Source organism: Strix uralensis, chromosome 1, assembly GCF_047716275.1.
Source record: "Strix uralensis isolate ZFMK-TIS-50842 chromosome 1, bStrUra1, whole genome shotgun sequence".
NCBI lineage: Eukaryota > Metazoa > Chordata > Aves > Strigiformes > Strigidae > Strix > Strix uralensis.
Genome location: NC_133972.1, coordinates 129853351 through 129874873, shown reverse-complemented (window position 1 = coordinate 129874873; position 21523 = coordinate 129853351). Strand labels below are relative to the sequence as shown.

Sequence of the window (21523 nt, the reverse complement as noted above, 5' to 3'; positions counted from 1 at the left end):
TTTGAGCTGGTCATGACTGAAAAAAATACTAATGAAATGAAGTCATAGCTATATAACAGCTGTTTTTACCCTGAAACTGTATTCATTGGGTGTTCTAAGCCACACAAAATTTATAATTTCTACTTTACTATTATTTATTTCATCTAGAAAATTTCTGTACTTAGTAAATGGATTTAGAACAGAAGTTCGATCTTTTGTAGCTTAGAGTAATGTAATTAGGGCACATTGGGAATTACAGGGAATGTGTATATTTAAAACTCTTCTCGTCAACATGTAACTAGTCCCCCTGTCTGGTCTCTAACATGTTCTGACATTATTCAAGATTGTGTCACACTTGCAAATGGCAATAATCATTTGTTTATAACTGACTTTTTGAGTAAATTCTGATCCAAAAGAGCATTCAATACTTTGAATTTCTTGTCATTATCTACCAATAATTTTATTTTCAATATGCAGTGAACCAACTCTTCTTGGTCTCTCTGTTATCACCGGTGTATGTCAAAACTATTTCTTTTCACCCTTACTACTTCCCAGCTGAGCAATCTCATCTAGTCCTACCACCTTTCTGGTTCTACATATTCATGTGATATTTCCCGAGCCCTCTTAGTAGCAAATTCTACTCTGCTATTTCTTTCCTCTGTTTTAGGTTAATGAAGAGTTCATCATTTAGCCATGGCCCTTCTTGCACTTTCTTTTCTTTCCAGGGTACTAGTAGAGTATGCATCTTACAGAAAATATGGCTATCTATTGATTTTTGATTATACAAGTATTTGTGTATGAAAATGTAAAAAAAGTTCTTTAGTACTGGTAACACTGTATTGGTAGACTCCCCTGTGCTCTACAGGAAATACTACTGAAATAACAGTAGTAAACAGCAACAGAGACAAAAAATATAAAGAACTGCTAAGATGCTGATGACAGACTGATAAAATCAGAGTGGCAGTGTTGAAAATAATCCTATTAATAGTGTTAACTTTTTTTGTTAATTGTTGTTTTGTTCTAATGCTTGGGATAGAAGACACCAACATGCATAATGTAAGATTTTTTTTTTTTAAGCTGAAAGTTTAATGTTTCTCAGCTAAATGTTTCTCATCTATTCAAATCCAAAAAAGAAAAACATGCCTCAGAGTTATAGTTCTGATCAAACAAAAACAAGAAGGCCAGTGGAGCTACAGAGACCATTAATGCACCAAGTTGATTTTTTTATTACTTGCTGATGACTTGGTCAAGACACAAACTGCCTTCTAAGTCACTCCATTGTAAAGAATGAATGGTAGTATAACCAGGAGTGAAAAGTTTCTGTGAGTCTGTCTTTAGGGTTTAAAAAAATGTAAGCATAAAAAGCATGAGCTGTGATTTTCTGTGATTTGTGCTATCAACCTACAAAGGTAATGGGAAGTGAGGTTTGGATCAGAAGAATAAATAGAGGTCAGACAGCTATAATTGCTTTAAGCCAGGTTTGGCCTGCAACCTATCCAGCTATGTAAATGGCAACTAAATTTACTGGTAGAACCATCTGCAAGCCTCAGAGAGTTCTAGTCGCTATCCAAACCTAGTGACTATTAGTTTTTTACTCAAATTGCATAGTTTATTTTCCTGACTTCTGCTCATTACATTTTGAGATGAAAATGCTATTTATGGTTACTGCTTGGTAAATGAATGTGCTAATCTCCATACCACTGCAGCAAGAGTAGCTAGCTTAATTAAGGTGCAAGCATACTTTGCTAAATAGTAATGAGTTAAGCAAATAACTTTAAAAATAATCTGTTTAAAACAGCTTGTCAACAGCCTTTTAGAATTTTTTTTGCTATGGTATTTTAAAATTTATACATTATGTTTATACAGCAATATTAAGATCCATTTATGTTAATCTGGTGCAAAAGGAAATAATTCTGATGTTAAACATGCATACAGACTATCATTTATCAATTATTTAAAGAGGAACTGAAAAAGAATGTTTAGCTCCACAAGTCCATAAGGATTGTGTCAGCCTAAGGGCATAGTTCTTCTTGTGAAACACCCTATTAATGATGTAAAAAAAAAAAAACCCTTTAAAATTAATATCGCTACTGTTACAAAATGAGGCAAACATTTAAATAGAATGCACACACTATTAAAATATAAGTTTATGGGTAACCTGTTTTATTCTGCCTGGCAAAGAACAAAACAAGTGGTAAAAATAATATATTCACTCTTTCTAACAAGAACATCATAAAAATATGTAGAGTTGAATGACACTGCTCACTGCTGAAAGTCCAAACATCTATGTAGGCATTGTTCACTTATATAATATATAATAATTATAAAGCTAATGTCCTTCAAGATTTGCTTCTTATCTGTATTTGCATTTCTATGGCTCCTCTTACAATAATAAACTTCAAGAGTTTCTTTGAAGACATCTGGAATATCTCAGGAAAACTGATGAGGAGAAAAATCTTTGTGACACCTCAGAATAGTCATGGAAGTGATTAACATTAGTATAACAGAAAGGGAATCTGAAACAGTAAAACAGGTGTCTGAACATCAGTTCTTTTTGTCTCTTTGGCAGTACCTTTCTTCATGAATGGTCTTAACAGAAATGATATTCACAATTCAGTGGACATTTTCCAATAAAATCCTAAATTTTCCATAAAACTAAGTACTACATAGGAGAAAATGAGTATTTTATTATTTCTGAATAGAATAGTAAAGCAATACAACAAACACTAGTAAGAGTTCTTCTAAATCTACACAGCAGCTATATGTTGGTATTGCAGTGAAGAAATATTTCACAAATACCTATCCAGAAATGTCCAGTAAAACTTGTATTTTCCCTATGCAATAATAAGGCTATTATTTTCTCCAGGTACATTGGCTTAAGGAAACCAGCAGCCACAGTGAATGAGAAGGCAAACAGGAAAAGGAAAATAAGAAATATTTTAATTTACACCCTTTATTCAGCAATGACCAAGTCCATTGCTCATAAAGACAAAAAACTATTTTGCATTGTCCTCGCTTCCCCAAAGCAATGTGAGCTAGTTTTGCAGTAATAATTATGCCACAAATTAAGAAGTCTCAGCATTCCAAAATGGTGGGGAACACCTCTTGTGATGTGAGAGCATTTCAAGAAGCGTGGATTTTAATTTAACCTCAAAACCTGAAAGACGTTCTTGTTAGTTTTTAAAACTTCTGTGGATTGCAAAGGAAGATCTAAGAAGACAGAAAAAGGGAAAAGGGTAAAGAAGGCTTATCTGACTACAACATTCACAAATATAGAAAATCCCCAGTTGCTCAGTTGAAGATATCTATGAGGCCTGTTTTTGTGGATCTTTCATGGCAAAGTTGGCTGCAAAACTTTGTGCTGAATTTTCTCTTCCTGTATGTATACCCACTCTATGTTCCCAGCAAACTAAAAAGTTGTGTTAAAACAACTGTTTGGCAGATTACACTGTTTATGAGATTAGTGAACTGAGTTGGGTTTAAAAAGCCTGCAAAAATAAAAGCTGTGCTGTAGTATAGGGAGTGAAGTGTCTGTGTCCAGTTTGGTCATGGCAGGTAATACCAGACTACCCACCCATGATATGGGAGATACAGTACGTAGGTTGCAGGAGATAAGCACATATCTGCTGCACTTAAGCAATATGCCTACTGGATGAATCCTACTGGATAGCCTGGATGAGAGCCCTGCCTCCTGCTAAATGGCATTGGCATGAATTTTACATGTAGCTCAGTGGATGGCAAAGAGAACAGTCTCTAGAAGGGGGAACAGCCTCAGCCCTGCTCTGTCTCTGGACATCCTTTGGCCATGGGCGAGACGGATGGTGCCAGGCCTGCAAGCTGAGCAGCACGAAGAGCTCCTGTCTCTCATGTCAGGGTGACTCTTCCTACCTGTAGGCTATTATGCTAAAGTACCCTCTTGCCATTTCCTATTAGAAGTGGGAGAGGTAGGTACTTAATTCAAGGAGATTTAATTAGCCTCTGGAGATGACTGTATTAGTTAATGGGATAGAAGTGCCTAAGTTAGGAGGACTGGTTCACATTCTTCATATCTTAAAGACATTTTCTTCTATCCATTGACTATGTAGGGAGTTTGGGTGGAGAAGATCTTGCCTTCTCAGGGGAAAACACCTAACATTTCTGTGAGATCACTTAATTTAGCTAAACTAGATTAAATTCCTACCTTTTTACAAAAAAATAGTTACGAAAAGACAAGTCTAGTTCTTTGCAATCAGATACCAGAAAAGAAGAACTGCTAAAGCTCCTTTGACAATGTTAAATCAGCTGAATTATGTGAGAAGCTGCAGCATGTTGACACACCATAGGAAGTTTTTCATCCTTTTTATTACCTTACAAAATCACCTTAGGAAATAAACACAATGAAAACAATATTTTCTGCTAGGCAGGTAACAGATTCTTCCCAGGAGAAAACTGCTGTAAGTTTGCATGATCATTCACAGACAGATTTATAAACATTTTCAGAATCTGGACATATATTATTTTACTGTGCTTTTTTTTATTAAGACACCTTGTCTGTACACAGGAAACCTATGAAACATGTAAATAAATTATCTCTACATAGATTAGCTGCACATATTCAAATCTACCTCTGAACAATTAGATCTAAACAAAAAAAATAAAGTTTGTCTTATGACATTCAGAAAGTAGCCTCACGAATCAAACTGGAATTTATCATGTTAAAGAGCTAAAGAGCTGAACTGTGTATCTCCATTGACCTTACACCATCTTTTTGCTAATGTAGCTAAAAGCAAGTGTAAGGATTAATGGGCATCAAGTTCTTCCTTGGTTGCATTTTATGTTGTATTTTATGATACTGAACCATTAAGTCGGCAGATGTGAGATGAACAGGCATTATTTAACTATCTGGTTGCCTCCTTTCCAAAAATGTTTTATGCTTTTCTCAGTCTTTATATCTAAAAAATAGTGACTACCTGTCTTATCACAGGAGATCTCATATCAAAATAGAATTTAGGAATCCAGTATGTACACTTTAGTCATAAAGTGCTCTCTTGACAGACTACCCAGGCATAACTGATAATTGGCTCATAAAAAAACAAAATTAGGGAATAAAGAATTGATTACCTACATCAAATATAAAAATGTATAGTCCTTTTAATATCTATCAAATATATGTGATTAATATATTCTGAGACATTATTCCATAAAGCAAAGATTGCAGGTTTGATTTCAGAAAGAAATGAAGCAATAAAAGGTTGTTATATAAATTTTTTATAGATTTAATATATTTTTCCTTCTTAACATTTATCACCTATTAAATATTATTCTCTGTGTACATATTTGTACGTATACATACATAGATCACACACACATGAAAGCAGTTTACTTTTTTCCTCTTAGTCTTAAAGATAGGGTTTAATTCTATGATCTCACAGTGTTCTTTCCCCAAGTGAAACAACCCTGATGAAATTCAGGATTCTCTGAAGAACACTGCATCCTTTGGACTTCTGTTTCACTTATTAGCAAAGTTCAGAGTTATTTGTATCGAAGAATCAGGACAAATGCAGAAAAGCAAAAAGCCCCTCATGTTTAAGGTAGCTACAATCCCCAACAAATCTATTTTTATCCACTCTTTGCCAGCAAGTTCCTAAATCAATTCAAGAAAACAATGTAAATTAAATATTTTCATTCATGACCAATAACTTTTACAGGATTCCTAACCTGAAACACTATCAGAAAGGGTGGAAAATCAAGCAATGCAAAGAAGTCAATGGAAGCTGTGCTTTCTGTTACTTTCTAAGTTAGGGTTATTTAAGACTAAAGTTGTCTCAAGTGATTCCATGCATGCAGTAAAGAAAATTTTCCTTCATTTCACTGTAGTACAGTTTCCAATTAGGAAAATACCTTTTTTTCCACTTTAATATTGTTCAAAAAAATTTCAAAACAATTTAAAAAAAACCCAAAAAAAGCAGAAACTACTCATATGGCCATTATAACAGCTCAAAAATATAAAAATCCCCAAAGGAAATTAATAATCCTTCAGTGCAGTAAGTCACAGAGTACCATGCATTGGGAAATGAGAATGAAACAAGGTGCTTCATTCTCAGTTTTTGAAGCTTGACTTCATGACCTCAGTGATAGTCTTTGAAATAAGTTTTGTATGTAATTACCTCATTTTCTGAAATAAACAAACTGGTGAAAAAAACCCCAAAACATTGCTGCAATCATGTTGATGCCCACACAGATGATCAGTACGGCTATCATTTCAGACTTTTCAGACTTTCTCTGCAGATGCCTGACACTTAACTATGTGAGGTATTTTTAGGAGATAAGAAACTTGTCACAGTTTCATAACACATTTTGTTAGCAGAGAAATGGTATTTGGGGCTCACTTCCTCTGCAGCATATTCTGCCTAGTGGTCATCTGTTGTTTTGCCTGCTTCCCTGTCAGCTGGGTTTATCTGCCCCAACCTCCTGAAACTGTCCCTTAATGACTGAAATTCCTGTCCTCTCCCCCCAGACCTCTGCCTCTACATGCGATTCCATTCTCTTCCTCAGGCAAATATAAACTGCATACTATCAGAATGCGCTGGATGTCTACAGCACTTTATGAAGCAAGACAACCAAATGGAGAAAGTGCTTTCAACACATTAGCCTACTAATAATGTATTCCCTGAAGTGTTTTATGGCTTTTTGAGTGCATTTCAATTTTGGTTTGTTTTTGGTTTTTTTTTTTTTTTAATTGGTTGTGGAAGAAAGGCAAAAATTTTGATGTACCCACCTTTTAGAAATATATTTTGAAAGTGAGTAATAGGAAAGGGATGTGAAAACTACCTAACCTTGTTTTAAAATACAAATAATGATATTCATGTTTGGTTTTCTTTAAGACAGCAAAGAGGAAGGACACAAAAAGAATGGTTATTATTGCCTAGTGTCCCAGTTCCTAGTTGCTGTTTTATGATTCAACAGCCACTTTTAACAGACTCTCACTTAAAATAAACCAATTGTGGAATATTGAACAGTTTACTGCACAACAAAAGCTAGGTTAAAGTAGCTGGAAGTCTCCAACTGTTACTGAAAGGGCAGCTTGGCATTTTGGCAGGAAAGGGCAACTTATAATGAGTAGTTTCTTTTTCCATGTGCTACCTCTCTGCAAAAACCCAAGTGGCTTACCTGCGTAGCCAGTCAGACTGCTCCTACTTCCTTTATTCTTGTCATCGTTTCTTTGCCCCATTAAATCGATGAAGAGATTTTTTTTTCTATTTTTATTTTCTTAATTACTGGTTCCTTGCTACTTTTCACCAGGGTGGGTTGTTGAGAGCATGTATGACATCCCTCCAAAGCGTCTCATAACTAAACAGATTATAGTCTTTATTATATTGTGTCAACTTAAGCCTTCAATAATAATGGAATGAAGGAAGAGAAAGAGTCTCAGAGCTTAATATAAATCCTACATAGATTAAAGAACGTATTGAATATTCTGATGTTTTGCTTTTATTTAAATACTAGTGCAAGGCTACAATTTAATTTGACTTCAGCAAATTGACAGCATCAAATAGAAAACTGAAAAAATATTCTCTCTGCAATAATGTCACTTTCTTTTTTAAGGGTTGTATTTAACAGGTAAACAGTGGTTCTTCTGTTTGAAGGGTATTTAAAAAGAAGGGCTTTTGATTTTATTGCTTCTAAGGACACTGTTTCTCTTAAATTTTATTTTAGAGCTGTACAGTGGTCATTTACAGGAATACAAATAGTAATATCTTTATTAGATATTATCGACCGCTGCAAGACTTGTGATACTATGTACAGCAAAACTGGAAATATATTAAAAATAGCATTAATAGATTTAACATTTGGTAGAAAGTTGGTACAGAAAAGCAATTTTATTTCATTTGAAAAGCTATCATGACTAATTGAAGTTTACAATGTATATTCCAAATAAAGACTGCAAGACTGCATGTCTTAATGGTGAATGCTGTCACCATAATCAGAATGTGTCATCACAAATTCTCCAACTATGAAGACAGAAATTTCTTGCTACAAATTTCCCAGAGAAAGTGACTCTTCTGGAAGAAATACCCTGGAAGAAATATTTCTCAAAGAAGTATTATTTTCTTGCACTGTTTTCCTGACCTGCCACTTGCTAGACATTGTCCTTTAAACTCAGGTACATTATAAAAGTGTAGATGAAACACATTGGAGAAACAGCAATACAGTATGGCAAGACTTATCATTTCTTTGCAGATAAATCATTACACCCAGGAGGATATATCTCACAATTCTTCAGTCAACAAGATACAGGCAACAAGTAAATAAAATAAGACATGCAGCAAATTGCCCAAAATGTAAGTAAATATGACACAAGGCCATATGTAACACTTGATAACAGTGACATAGAAACAGATATGTTTTTAAATGTTGAACTGGTAACATCCCACATTGAAAAAGGGAAGACAAATAGAATAGATTTAATTTATGTAATTTTGATGCTGCACTGACTACATTTATTCACTTAGATCTATGTGCCTTAAGAGAACCATGTAAGGAAAAGAAAAATGGCAGCAGTATGTTACAAGCATATTCCTTTCTGAGTTTTAAATGTTCCCACAGAGACCTGAATATCAGTATTGGACTACCTCTACAGGCTTCCCTTTAAAAAGTTGAGAATGGGATGCAGAACAAAAAATTGAAGTTTCAGAACTCTGTAAACACCTGAATGCCTAATACTGCTTAAAAACCAGTTGAACGTACATTTATTTGATAACACCCAATTTATCTGAGTAGTTCTGTCTTGGGAAAAGTAAATCATATATGTAAAAAATACTCTACTAGCAATATTTTGAAGAATTCCTACAGTCCTCTGTTGTTTTGGTCTTCATTTTACAAGGAGATTTGCTGTTAAATTACAGACAGTACGTATCTTTTGCAGTACCAGAATATACCACTCTGTGAGATTTAATACTAATGCTGACCTTTTTGGATTTGCTCCAAACATGTATAGCTTAGTAACCAACAAAAAGTTAAATATTGTTGTAATACACAATTCACAGGGCATCTAAGAGCATAAAATCCCTGAAAACTCCAAAATGACTAACCATCAGAGCATCCTGATGTTCTGCCACAGTATTTCAACTAAAAAATTAAAAAGTGAAATCTGTTCAATTCATATGTGACATTGATTTATTCACATAATATAACATTCCACAGTATGTTCTTACTGGTGGTAGCATCCACCAGAAAAAAGAGACATGTGCTACTAATTTATTTCAATAACTTACCAAACACTGAATGTAGTCCTGTGATATTTTATTCTTCCCACAAATGGGACAGATCATATTATTCTAATTTTTTTTCTCTTGTTTTGTATTTTTTTTCTCTCCCTCTGCCCAGTGACTTACAAAATCCCTATACAATTATCCAAACTTCAGCACTGTAAAGATAAAGTATTATTGTTCTTTTTTCTCCAGTGAAAGTGAGGACAAATATATTTGTCCTCTTAGTAGCAGTTTATTTCATTAGGCATTACATTTTAAACATATGTTTAAAGCCATGATTTCAGTTGAACTTTTGAACTTTTTTCAAAATAAAGGCTTAAGTTCAGGAAAACACACACATTGTGCCAAACTTATACTCTGTATACCTCTTACTCCTACTGCTTTCAGTCTATTGCCATGCTTCCACCATCAACATATGTGTGCCTCATTAATTTCACAGATATATGGTTTTTTTACCCAGAAGATGTACCATGATGGAATAAAATGAACTCACCATGAACTAAATCCTAAATCTTGCAAGATCTTATGGGTATTCTTAAGATAAATTTAAAACGGACTTTTTGTCACCTCCTGCTTGGCAACCTTACCTCAGTTGCCTGTCATTCCTGTCTGATGAATTTCATGTTGTTTCTTTTCTGTCAAGTGTTAGCTTCAAGGTAAGAAGCATAAATGTGCAATTGCTGCAGCGGCTCCCAAGTAAATGATGGAAGAAGAAAGGGAAAAGAAGTATCACTGCACTCACTATACAAAAATCTGCCACAGAGAAAGCAATGGGAAAGAGTGACAAATATTGAGTAGGGAGGATAAATTCCCAAAGACTCTATTGAGCTATATCTTAGAAGATGCTAACTGCAATGTATTTTTTTATTATTCCTTTGTTATAAAGACCTAAAACTTCTGTCCTTGTTTTTTCTTTTTTTTTTTTTTCTTTTTTTTTTTTTTTTTTTTTCCTTTTGGCAGCACTTGAATATTGTGGCACCCAGATAATTTTCAATTGAATCAAGTTTGAAAAAGACCTTCAGTAAAATCTCAGCCTGCTAAAATAATTAAAAATTTTGCCTTCGTGTCTCTTGAAAATTGCACCACATAAATTAGGGATGTATTGGCAACAGGTGGATTTTTCAGAGCACAAGATTTTGGAGTGTTTTCTTGGACTCTTCTAGAACATAGTTTCTTTAAAATTTATGTGTCCTATTGGATACTGTCATCATAAAATTCTTTTAAAAAAAGATGGTAAAGAACAAAAATCATTATCGATTACCACAGAAATTAATACAGTTTAAGAGTTCATGGAAAGGCCAATAATTCATAGCTGAATTGGAACAGCAGAACTGAAAATTCCTAGCTGGAGCATGGGTAGAAAAAGGTAGAAGCAGCAGTTTCTAATCATCTTTGGCCTGCCATCCAAACTGGAAACAAAAAGAGGTAAAACTTTTTTCTACCTCATCAATTCATAGAGGAATTAGAGTTCCCAGGTCTAGGTTCAATTTAATGTATTCAGATTTCAGCACATGAATTTTAGTTTCAGGATTGATTAGACTAAACTTTGGGTTTAATATAATCCCTTTGTTTTTTGAGGCTATTGCTAAAACTGATGAATTTTTAACAAAGATGCAGCTCAAGTAACTTCAGTTGGAGAGGAATCCATCTGCAGAAATGAATGGTCATTATGGATCCATCATATCATCAGTTATAATGCAATATTAAGTCACTTCCAACAGTGCATTTCTATAGTATGCATTTTGGTTGCATACTAATATATGAGCCAATTCACGTTTTGCAATTTTAAAGGGATGCATTTTATCTCATATGTAATCCTTCCATGGTTTCTGGGGAGCTAAAGAAATCAGTATCACTCTCAGTATTCTACAACCAGTGGAGGACACTAGTTCTAATTTACTGAATGCGAAGAAAAAGAGTGCATACCTGAAGTCTGTCTTTTGATGAAAATTTGAAATAAAGTCAACTAGATCAGTCAGCATATTGATATTTTTATTTAATCTTTTCTTTAATAGTCAGAATATAATTTTCTATTTCTCTGCATTAAAACTGTAACTATCTTGTTGCATAATATTACAAGTCTTATCTCACACTGTACAATGATTGATAGTCTAACCACTGCAGGCAAAATGTGTTTGCCTGCAGACATGGTCTTCCATCGTCCATTATGTTTATTCTGTTAGCAACACTTCCTTTCAAAGATGATGATGTCAAGACATTTTCGTTTTGCTTCCATTCCTGCCTTTTTTAAATCTTCTTGTTCTCTGGTAGATACTAGATATACCGATGATTCTGCAATTGAGTCACATCACCTTTGTGTCAGATGAGGACATATTAGATCACGACAGAAAAGATTTTGACATTATCATTAAAAAAATTGATTGAACTATAGACTCAAATATGAGATTTTGGAGCCAGGGACTCACGTTTCACAACTGTAAGATACATGTGGTAACATAGGGAGAGAAAGCCATGTTATTCCCAGACATGTTTCTGGGGTTTGAACCATCAGATGATTTTTTTTAGCCAGCTTGTGTGTAAAAAAGTAAAATAATTCATATTTTCTGGTTGAGACTAGTATGCTTTTTGTCAAAATAGCCAGGCATTTCTTTGGCAGATTTATTAAGAGAAACTCTCTCTGGCTCCTCAAAGACACCAGTGACAGGATATACATATCTCCTTAGGTATCAAAGTCTGAACTCACCACCCTAAGGCCCCTTACCAGTCAAAGGAAAGAAAGACATGTCCTGAGGGAATAAATCTCATCCAAAAAGAGATGTCAAAAGTAAATCATAAGGATCACTCTTCAAGCATTCTGCTTTAAGATCTCGAAAGTTAGGCAAAATAAATCACACCCATATCTACAGAGTCCAAACTGACACACTGGTAAAGGAAATGCTTTCAGAAACAATTTAGTTTTTATAGTCTGTCTTGTTTTCATCTGCTTCCTTCATTTTCAAAAGGTAGATGTGAGAAAGAGTATGTAAGTTAACATTTCTATCAACTACATAGTACTTAAATGGAACAAATTATTTTCCATAACCCCTAGATAGAAAAAGGAAGTTAACTGAAAACTAAAAATCAATCAATTTGTCCAAAAGTTCAAATAAAGTCCTATACTCGGTTTCTTTGGTACTGGATGCCACAGTAAGGGAGAATGTGAGTAAATGCTTCTCAGAGGAAAAATGCTAACATCAACAGTATGTGTATGTCAATAACAATCTTGTAAAGAAAGAAAATGCAGGGACCTCTAATCACATCTAATCATTGTTCCAAGCAACAGTTTGGGTTTTTTCCCCTCTGTGTTTCTAATGCTTCTTACATTCACTTATCACATATGCTGTCAAATAACTAATGCTTTCTGGCAACTGACAATTTAAAAGTATATTCCAGAAAAGACAGTCTCATTGGTTTCCATAAACTCATATGGGGTATGAACAATTAGGACAGTTCTAAAAACAGATTAATGGATAATTGTCATAAGGCCTCTCACAGTTACTTTACATGATGTCTTTGAGACAAAGTAAATACAAAGACTGGCGTAACAGTTGTATAATTTACTATTTCCACTTTATAAAACATCAGAAACATTGTTTCTGTATTTTATGGAAACTAGTGTAGAATTATAAACTGTACTTATTTTTAAACTGAAAATATTTCATGTAACAACACTGCGTTACTAAAATTTGTTACGCTAAGCAACCATAATTATAGTCTAATCAGAACTACATAAAGCATTATTGGATAAAATTTAGGTGCATCTATCTATTGTTATAAGTAAACACACTACTTTAGGTAGCAAGAATTACTAATAGTCTGAACTAAAGATGGCAAGAGAGAAAAACAGCACCCTCATTTTTCAGGATGCCTAGTGAGACAAGAGATGTTCTATATAGCAACAGCATTGTAAGGATGAATAAATAGCCATAAAGTTGGCTTGTACTGAGTGGAAGCTTGCAGATGGTGGATGAATTCATGTCTGTCAAGTTTTTATAATACAATGACTTTTACATATTGCTGCCAGATGGAACATAGTTTTGCATCTTGAATATAAATCTCCGAGAAATACAACTTCCTTCAGTGTGTTCCCTGTATTTGAAACAAAAGTAAATTCAGAGGCAGGTTTGGGAGGCTAAAGCAGATTTAAGGAAATCTGAGAGAATATAAATTAAATCCTCAAGGGCTTCCTTGTTATAACTCAATTCAAAATAATGGAGTTACCCATGTGTTCAGTATTTTTTGAGGAAAAACAGGAAAGGTATCATATAGACTTCTACAGGCAAAACTATGTGTCATGTATAAAATGCAAAATATATCCTAGGCAGGTCCAGAAGACCTCTCAATTAAACTTACTAGTAGTTTGGCAAAACTTTGCATAACATTTATTCTTGCTTCAATAAAAAGAGCTATTTATTCCACAAGATCAGATCATAAAAGTACAGTGCATGAAGCATAAATGCATTTAATCTTTGCTGATAATGAACATCTGTATCTATACCACAGAAGCATTGTCATTCTCCTTGTGTTAAATGATACCTAAACAGACCTAATATCTAATTCATATCTGATTATACCAGTCTTTATATAGATGTGCTTTCTTAAACTATCAAGGAAGTACATAATTATTTTCTTTTATATGTGCTTACCCATCACACCTGGCTTTCTCCTGTGTGTCTGGTCTTCATTTCTAACCCTAGCTGGTATTGTTAAGAAGTGAGTAACTCTGATAGCAATGAAATGAACTATATGACTGTAGGGGAGAATATTTTCCCATTCAATGATTTCTTACAAAGTCTGATTTGATGACAAACTTGAGTTGACTTCTCTCAGACAGCCTCAAGCATTGTTTATATGCAGATAATTCTGTGTGTGAACCTATTAGGCTTTTATGACAGTTATAATCAAATATGATTGGGAAATCTTCTGGCTTACTTGGATCCATACTTACATTGTGCTTTGTGAGGTTGGAAATGTTACTTGCTATTGCTTGTAGCCAGTCAATACAGTCTTCGGCAGAGAGACACTGAATTATTCCACTGCAAACCCCATCCACAGCAATTACTTGGAACGCATTTTGCCTATAGACATGTCATAACAGATCAGGTCAGAAGAAAATTTCATCTGTTCTAGCATATCATCTTAACAATACTTGTAGAAATGCCTTTCTTTCAACTACAACGAAGGTCAGCTACTGAACACTGATAAATTCCTGGCTTTCCTGTTTTTATAAATACCTGACATATTAAAACAATCATGATAAAAGGTCAACTCAGACTCTATTAAGTTTCCCTAAAGCTACAGAAAAATTCCACTGACTAGCTCCACATAACCTTGACCAACACTGCCTGACTTCAGCAGCCAAACAAGTGAAATAGCTGATGCATACTAAAGAGTTAAGACTTTAATACTTCAGATGACTGATAAGTAAAGTGTGCATTGGACACTGTAGGCAATCATTTGCAAAATTCAGTGGAATCTCAGTACCTTTTTCTCAACAACTTTTGTTTAATTTTTCTAATACATTCTTTAAACACAGTAAGGCTCCTGTCTGGATACCTCTTGTTCGCTGCTCTTGGTTATAAAATTTTGATCCGCTTCTAAACTACTGATAGAAAAGCTGGAGAATTCAAAATTGATCATTCCAATTGCATTTCTAAATATAGGATCATTAGCAAAATACACTGGAATGCCAAGAGACATCCAATGACAAAAGCAGTGGCCACCTGGGTGCCTCTACCCCAGCACCAATCTGGGCACCTACAAAATAAAATCTGTCACTTTCTGCAGCTGAGTGCTCGGCAAATACAGAACAAGAGAAAACTTTTAGATGCTAAAGCAGTAGCAGACCTCATTTCTTCAGTAAATAGCCTTCTTGGCTAACAGCCTTTGGAAGGCTCACAGGTGTCTCGCTTCAGAACCAGAAAAACCTCAATATTAATCCATACCCTAGAGTAAGAGATTACTAAACATACAGAGACTACCAAATTCCACTGAAGGCATTCTGCTATAAACTCATCGTTAGTGATCAATTCATGGTTTAAAATTAAGTAGATCATTCAGATTCTTTCAGAATGGCTCAGGCAAAGTGAGTGTTATCTTCAGTGTAAAACTGAGTATCACTGATGACAGTTTCTGACATCTCAAGGCAGCTATCCATTCTGCAAAGGTGGGGGGGTTTATGTCTTGAAATTATATTCTAGTTGTATAGAATGTAGAGCTAATATCTATCTCTACCTTAAAGGTCTTTGTGGCATCTGTGTCAAGTACAGGCTTTTCCTTCAGTCAGGAACAGCATTAAAAATGAATTAGAGCCATGCCTTTGCTTTTTGAGTCCCATCATGAGAACTAGCACTTATAGAAGGATAAAGCAGATAATATCCTAACATGATCATACAGAGACCAGTGGTTTATCTAAATCCACCAGCTCACTTATCATTTTAGTTGCCTTTTCACATGGGTAGTGATTTTTCTTTAAAATCTCAAAGGTACAATTTCAAGGTACAACGTCTCATTTTCACAGTAATTCAGGTAAACTTTTTGAGGAAGATTTATTTAAAGCATCTTCAGGTAATGTAGCTACCATTTATTGACTATATCCTTTATTTTAAATGGTTATAAATATAAATACTAAATTCTTCCAGAATAAAATTCTAAGTAAGTCCTTACATAAAGAACATAGCATGATGCTCAAATTTGTTGCTTATGTCTTTCAAGAAAAATAGCATTATTTTCAGGACACCCATTCTTTATACTCAATTTGTTGTAAACCAAAGTACAAATCCAAGGAATCTATTAATGTGTGACACTAACCTGCACAAGCAAAGAAAACCCAGTATGTTCCAGAATCAATCCTGATGCATAAATTTCCCTCACAGTACAAAAACTGTGAAACTGATGCATTTGGACCATCAGACTGTTCCTACTGTTCCTAGGTATTTGATCTGTGCACATTCAAAACTATTAATCCAGAATATTCCTGCAGCAGTATCAATAAGCATAGAGTATAAGAATGCATGGCTGCCTAAAAAATTACTTCTGAATGTGTTTGGGAAGTAGATATCCTTAGCCTTAGATTATTGTAACAGTATTTTCTTGAATTAGTCTACCAGTCAAAGTCCATAATACCATACAAACCTGAAAAAATAATGTATTAAATATGTGTTTTGTATTAAATAGAACAAATGGTAGATTAATCACTTTATAATACAGCAAAAAAGTTAAGATCTGATGAATTCTTATTCAACTACACATCTCAGGTTCTGTGCATTCTAGAACTCAAGAGTTGTGTTTGAAATTAATAAGCTTTTCAAGATTAACCTGAATGCTCTCTAGAATTTTATATGAACACCTTCTGGAATTCATGCATTTCAAGAATTCCACTAGAAAAGCTAGAATACAATTATGAAGTATAATAGGATATGTGATAACGATATGATGTATTTCTGTGCCAGTCTTTTCAACCTCTGAACCATAAAAAGTTATTAGGCTTCATATAGTGAAAACATCTTTGTAAATTTTAAATACAGAAAATGTAATTAATTACGTTCCATTTAATGTTGCTTTCTTATATTATTTTCAATATCCTTTCCTTAATATTGCTCTTTATAGCAGTCTCTTTTAAAAATAATCTACCTTTCTTTCATAAAAATTTTGAGGAGTCACATTTTAAAATATTTACTCTAATTCAAAAGACTCCTATAAACTGTCTTGCCAGAAAGATAAAATGTTGGTTCTATGCTTTTATGAAGAAAACACCACTTCCTTTCTCATATTTACGCTGCATTTTTGTTTCCTTTAAGTACTCTTACTGTCTCATGTTAGAGAGCATAGAAGGCCAAGAAGGCCAAGAAGAAAATTAAATGGTTATTCAAGGTTTGAGTATGAATTCAGGTATCTTTGTTTTATATCAATATTCTTTTAAATTTATTTTCTGGAAATTCAAATCTCAGAAATAACATTACAACATAAAAATCTTTCTCTGTAATGTACAAGTTCTACAATGTGATCTTTAAGCTTCTGTTTTATTGATGCAGAAGACTGACTTTTAAACCCCTAGACCTATGAATAGTTGAATATGTCCTAATTTTCCATGTGAGTAGTTCTATTCAATTCAGTATCTTACCTGAAGTATACAGCAAAAGAGATCTCAGATTTGACTGTTATGATTTTGGGCCCTTTATGTTTCATGCTCTTAATTATTTCCATTTCAACCATTGTTAAACATTGAGCTGAAGTTTTTCACAGAATTTAATAAAAAAACTCATGTGTCTGTGGTGACTGTATCCTTTTCCCTTTCAGTTTGGGCAATAAGTCATTGTAGCCTTTGGTTTACACCTTGACTCCCTGGGCCATCCATTGTTCCTCAACAGAACAAGGGTCATGCAGCCAAGTAAATATGATTTTGCTATTACCAGTCAAAAGCTGCAGGCTGTTTTTAGCTTCACAATTATATAGTGGTCAAATGACTATTGCCTAACCTGCTTTAATTTCATCTCTGCGAATAGGAAAAAGGCTGGCAGACCTAGTTAGTGTACTTCTAAGGAACAACAGCCCTTAGAATTAACAGAGACCGTGGGAGGCTGTTGTGCAACTTCCAAATGTTTGCTGAAAACCAATGAGAAGGAGTGAGGCTGTGATAAGAAAAAACAAAATTCACCCCACAGAAACCTCAAACTGAGGTTGAGGAACAATCCTCTTCCCCTACTTTCTGGGGCAGATTAGAAACTGATCCCTGAGGGCAGATGGTGTCACTTGACTGTAGGACCCATAGAAACACTGTAAAGGTGACCATAACAACAGAGATACTGGGGAGGTTCTGTCAAAAAAAAGTATTTCCAGGAATATTAATGAAGCTTTTCTATATTAATTAGGTATTTTACATGTGTCTGAAAGGAGGAACAGGAAATTTTAAACTGCTAATGCCTGATGAGACATCAGGGTATAACATAAGAAAGACCAGGGAGAGTCTCCATCACCTGCTAGACGCAGGAGGAAATATGGTAACAAGCAATGAGGAAAAGGCAGAGGTGCTTAATGCCTTCTTTGTCCCAGTCTTCAATAACAAGACTAGTTGTATTGAGGGAATCCAGCCTCCTCAGCCAGAAGACAGAGACTGGGATAACGATCCCCGCGCATTCCACGAGGAGATAGTCAGTGACCTACTGAATCACACAGACATACACAAGTCTATGGGACCAGATGGGATACACCTGTGGGTGCTGAAGGAGCTGGCTGGGGTGCTCGCCAAGCCGCTTTCATCATTTACCAGCAGTCCTGGCTGACCAGGGAGGACCCGACAGATTGGAGATTGGTCAATATGACACCCATATATACGAAAGGTTGGAAGGATAATTCGGGAAATTACAGGCCTGTCAGCTTGACTTCGGTGCCCAGGAAGCTGATGGAGCAGCTCATCCTGAGTACCATCACACAACACATGCGGGACAACCAGATGATCAGGCCCAGTCAGCATGGGTCTATGAAAGGCAGGTCCTGCTTGACAAACCTGATCTCCTTCTATGACAGGGTGATCTGCTTATTGGATGAGGGAAAGGCTGTGGATGTTGTCTACCTTGACTTTAGGAAGGCCTTTGACACCGTTTCCCACAGCATTCTCCTGGTGAAACTGGCTGCTCACAGCTTCGATGGGCACACGCTTTGCTGGGTAAAAAACTGTTTGGATGGCCGGGCCCAAAGAGTGGTGGTGAACAGAGTTAAATCCAGTTGGCGGCCGGTCATGAGTGGTGTCCCCCAGGGCTCGGTTTTGGGGCCACTCCTGTTTAACATCTTTATAGATGATCTAGATGAGGGGATTCAGTGCACCCTCAGTAAGTTTGCAGATGACACCAAGTTGGGTGGGAGTGTTGATCTGCTCAAGGGTAGGGAGGATTTGCAGCGAGACCTGGACAGGCTGGAGCGATGGGCTAAGGCCAACTGCATGAGCTTCAATAAGGCCAAATGCCAGGTGCTGCACTTTGGCCACAACAACCTCCAGCAGCACTACAGGCTTGGGGAGGAGTGGCTGGAGAGCTGCCAGTCAGAGAGGGACCTGAACATGAGCCAGCAGTGTGCCCAGGTGGCCAAGAAGGCCAATGGCATCCTGTCCTGTATCAGAAATAGTGTGGCCAGCAGGGACAGGGAAGGGATCTTGCCCCTGTACTCGGCACTGGTGAGGCCGCACCTCGATTACTGTGTTCAGTTTTGGGCCCCTCACTACAAAAAGGACATTGAATTACTCGAGCGTGTCCAGGGAAGGGCAACGAAGCTGGTGAAGGGTCTGGAGCACATGTCGTACAAGGAGCGGCTGAGGGAACTGGGGTTGTTTAGTCTGGAGAAGAGGAGGCTGAGGGGAGACCTCATCGCCCTCTACAACTACCTGAAAGAAGGTTGCAGAGAGATGGGGATGAGTCTCTTTAAACAATAAACCATAGGACAAGAGGGAATGGCGTCAGGTTGAACCAGGGAAGGTTTAGACTAGATAATAGAAAGCATTTCTTTACAGAATGGGTTGTTAGGCATTGGAACGGGCTGCCCAGGGCAGTGGTGGAGTCCCCATCCCTAGAGGTGTTTAAGAGTCGGGCTGACATAGCGCTGAAGGATATGGTGTAGTTGAAAACTGTCAATGTTAGGTTAATGGTTGGACTAGCTGATCTTGAAGGTCTTTTCCAACCTAGATGATTCTGTGATTCTGTGATAAGAGGACTTCAATCACCCTGATATCTGTTGGAGGGACAACACAGCAGTGCATAAGCAATCCAGGAGGTTAGTGGAATACGTTGATGATAACTTCCTCTTCTAAGTGACAGAAGACTAAAGAGGAGAGGTTCTATGCTGGACCTTGGTCTCACCAAGAAGGAGGGGCTGGTGGGGAGTGTGAAGCTGAAGGGCAGTTTTGGCTGCAGTGACCATGAAATGGTGGAGTTCAAGATCCTTACAGCTGCGAGGAGGGCACACAGCAAGCTCGTTACCCTGGACTTCAGGAGAGCAGACTTCAGGGATCCGCTTGGTGGAGTACCATGGGATAAAGCCCTGGAGGGAAGAGAGGCCTAAGAAAGCTGGTTAATATTCAAGGATTACTTCCTCCAAACTCGGGAGTGATGCATCCCGACAAAGAGAAAGTCAGGTAAGAATGCCAGGAGGTCTGCATGGATGAACAAGGAGTTCCTGGACAAACTCAAACACAAAAAGGAAGCCCACAGAGGGTGGAAGCAAGGACAGATAGCCTGGGAGGAATACAGAGAAACTGTCCAATCACCCAGGGATCAGGTTAGGAAATTTAAAACCTTAATAGCATTAAATCTGGACAGGGAAGAAGGGGAACAGAAAGGTGTCTATATGTACATCGGTGATAAAAGGAAGACTAGGAAAAATGTGGGCCCTCTCTGGAAGGAAAAGGGAGACTTGTTCACCCAGGATATAGAGAAGGCTGAGGTACTCAATGACCTTTTTGCCTCAGTCTTCACCGGCAAGGGCTCCACCCACACTGTTCAAGACGCAAAAGGCAAAGGCAAGGACTAGGAATAACCACCCAGTGCAGTAGAAGATCAAGTTCAAGACCATGTAAGGAACCTGAAGGTGCACTAGACCATGGGACCTGATGAAGTGCATCTGTGTGTCCTGAGGAAACTGGCAGGTAAAGTGGCTAAGCCACTATCCATCATATTTGAGATGTCGTGGAAGTCTGATGAAGTTCCCACTGAATGGAAAAGGGGAAACATAGCCCCCATTTTTATAAAGGGAAGTAAAGAAGACCCAGGGAGCTACAGTCCAGTCAGACTCACCTCTGTGCCTGGCAGTATCATGGAACAGATCCTCCTGGAAACTATACTAGGTCACATGGAAAATAAGGAGGTGATTGGTGACAGCCAACATGGCTTCACTAAGGGCAAATCATGCCTGGCAAATTTGGTGGCCTTCTATGATGGGGTTACAGTGCTGGTGGATAAGGGAAGAGCAACTGACATCATCTACCTGGACTTTTGCAAACCTTTTGACAGTGTCCTGCATGAAATCCTTGTCTCTAAATTGGAGAGATGTGGATTTCAGGGACTGATCCCTGGGTGTATAAGGAATTGGCTGGATCATCACACTCAAAGAGTTGTGGTCAATGGCTCGATGTTTAAGGGGAGACCAGTGACAAGTGGTGTTCTTCAGGGATCAGTGTTGGGACCAACGCTGTTTAACATCTTTGTTGGTCACATGGACAGTGGGATTGAGTGCACCCTCAGCAAGTTCGCCAGTGACACCAAGCTGTGTGTTGGAGTTGATACACTGGAGGGAAGGGATGCCATCCA

The 21523-nt window shown here is 36.7% G+C and overlaps 1 protein-coding gene across 5 annotated transcripts in view; it reads right to left on the bottom strand.

Annotated features, from left to right (window-relative positions):
* Window positions 1-21523, bottom strand: part of SNTG1 (syntrophin gamma 1) — a 363466-nt gene that overhangs the window by 94057 nt on the left and 247886 nt on the right. For all 5 annotated transcript variants that reach the window (XM_074880871.1, XM_074880862.1, XM_074880897.1 and 2 more), the window contains one exon: window positions 14179-14308. In XM_074880871.1, the coding sequence (XP_074736972.1) occupies window positions 14179-14308 (130 nt within the window). The remainder of the gene's footprint in view (window positions 1-14178; window positions 14309-21523) is intronic.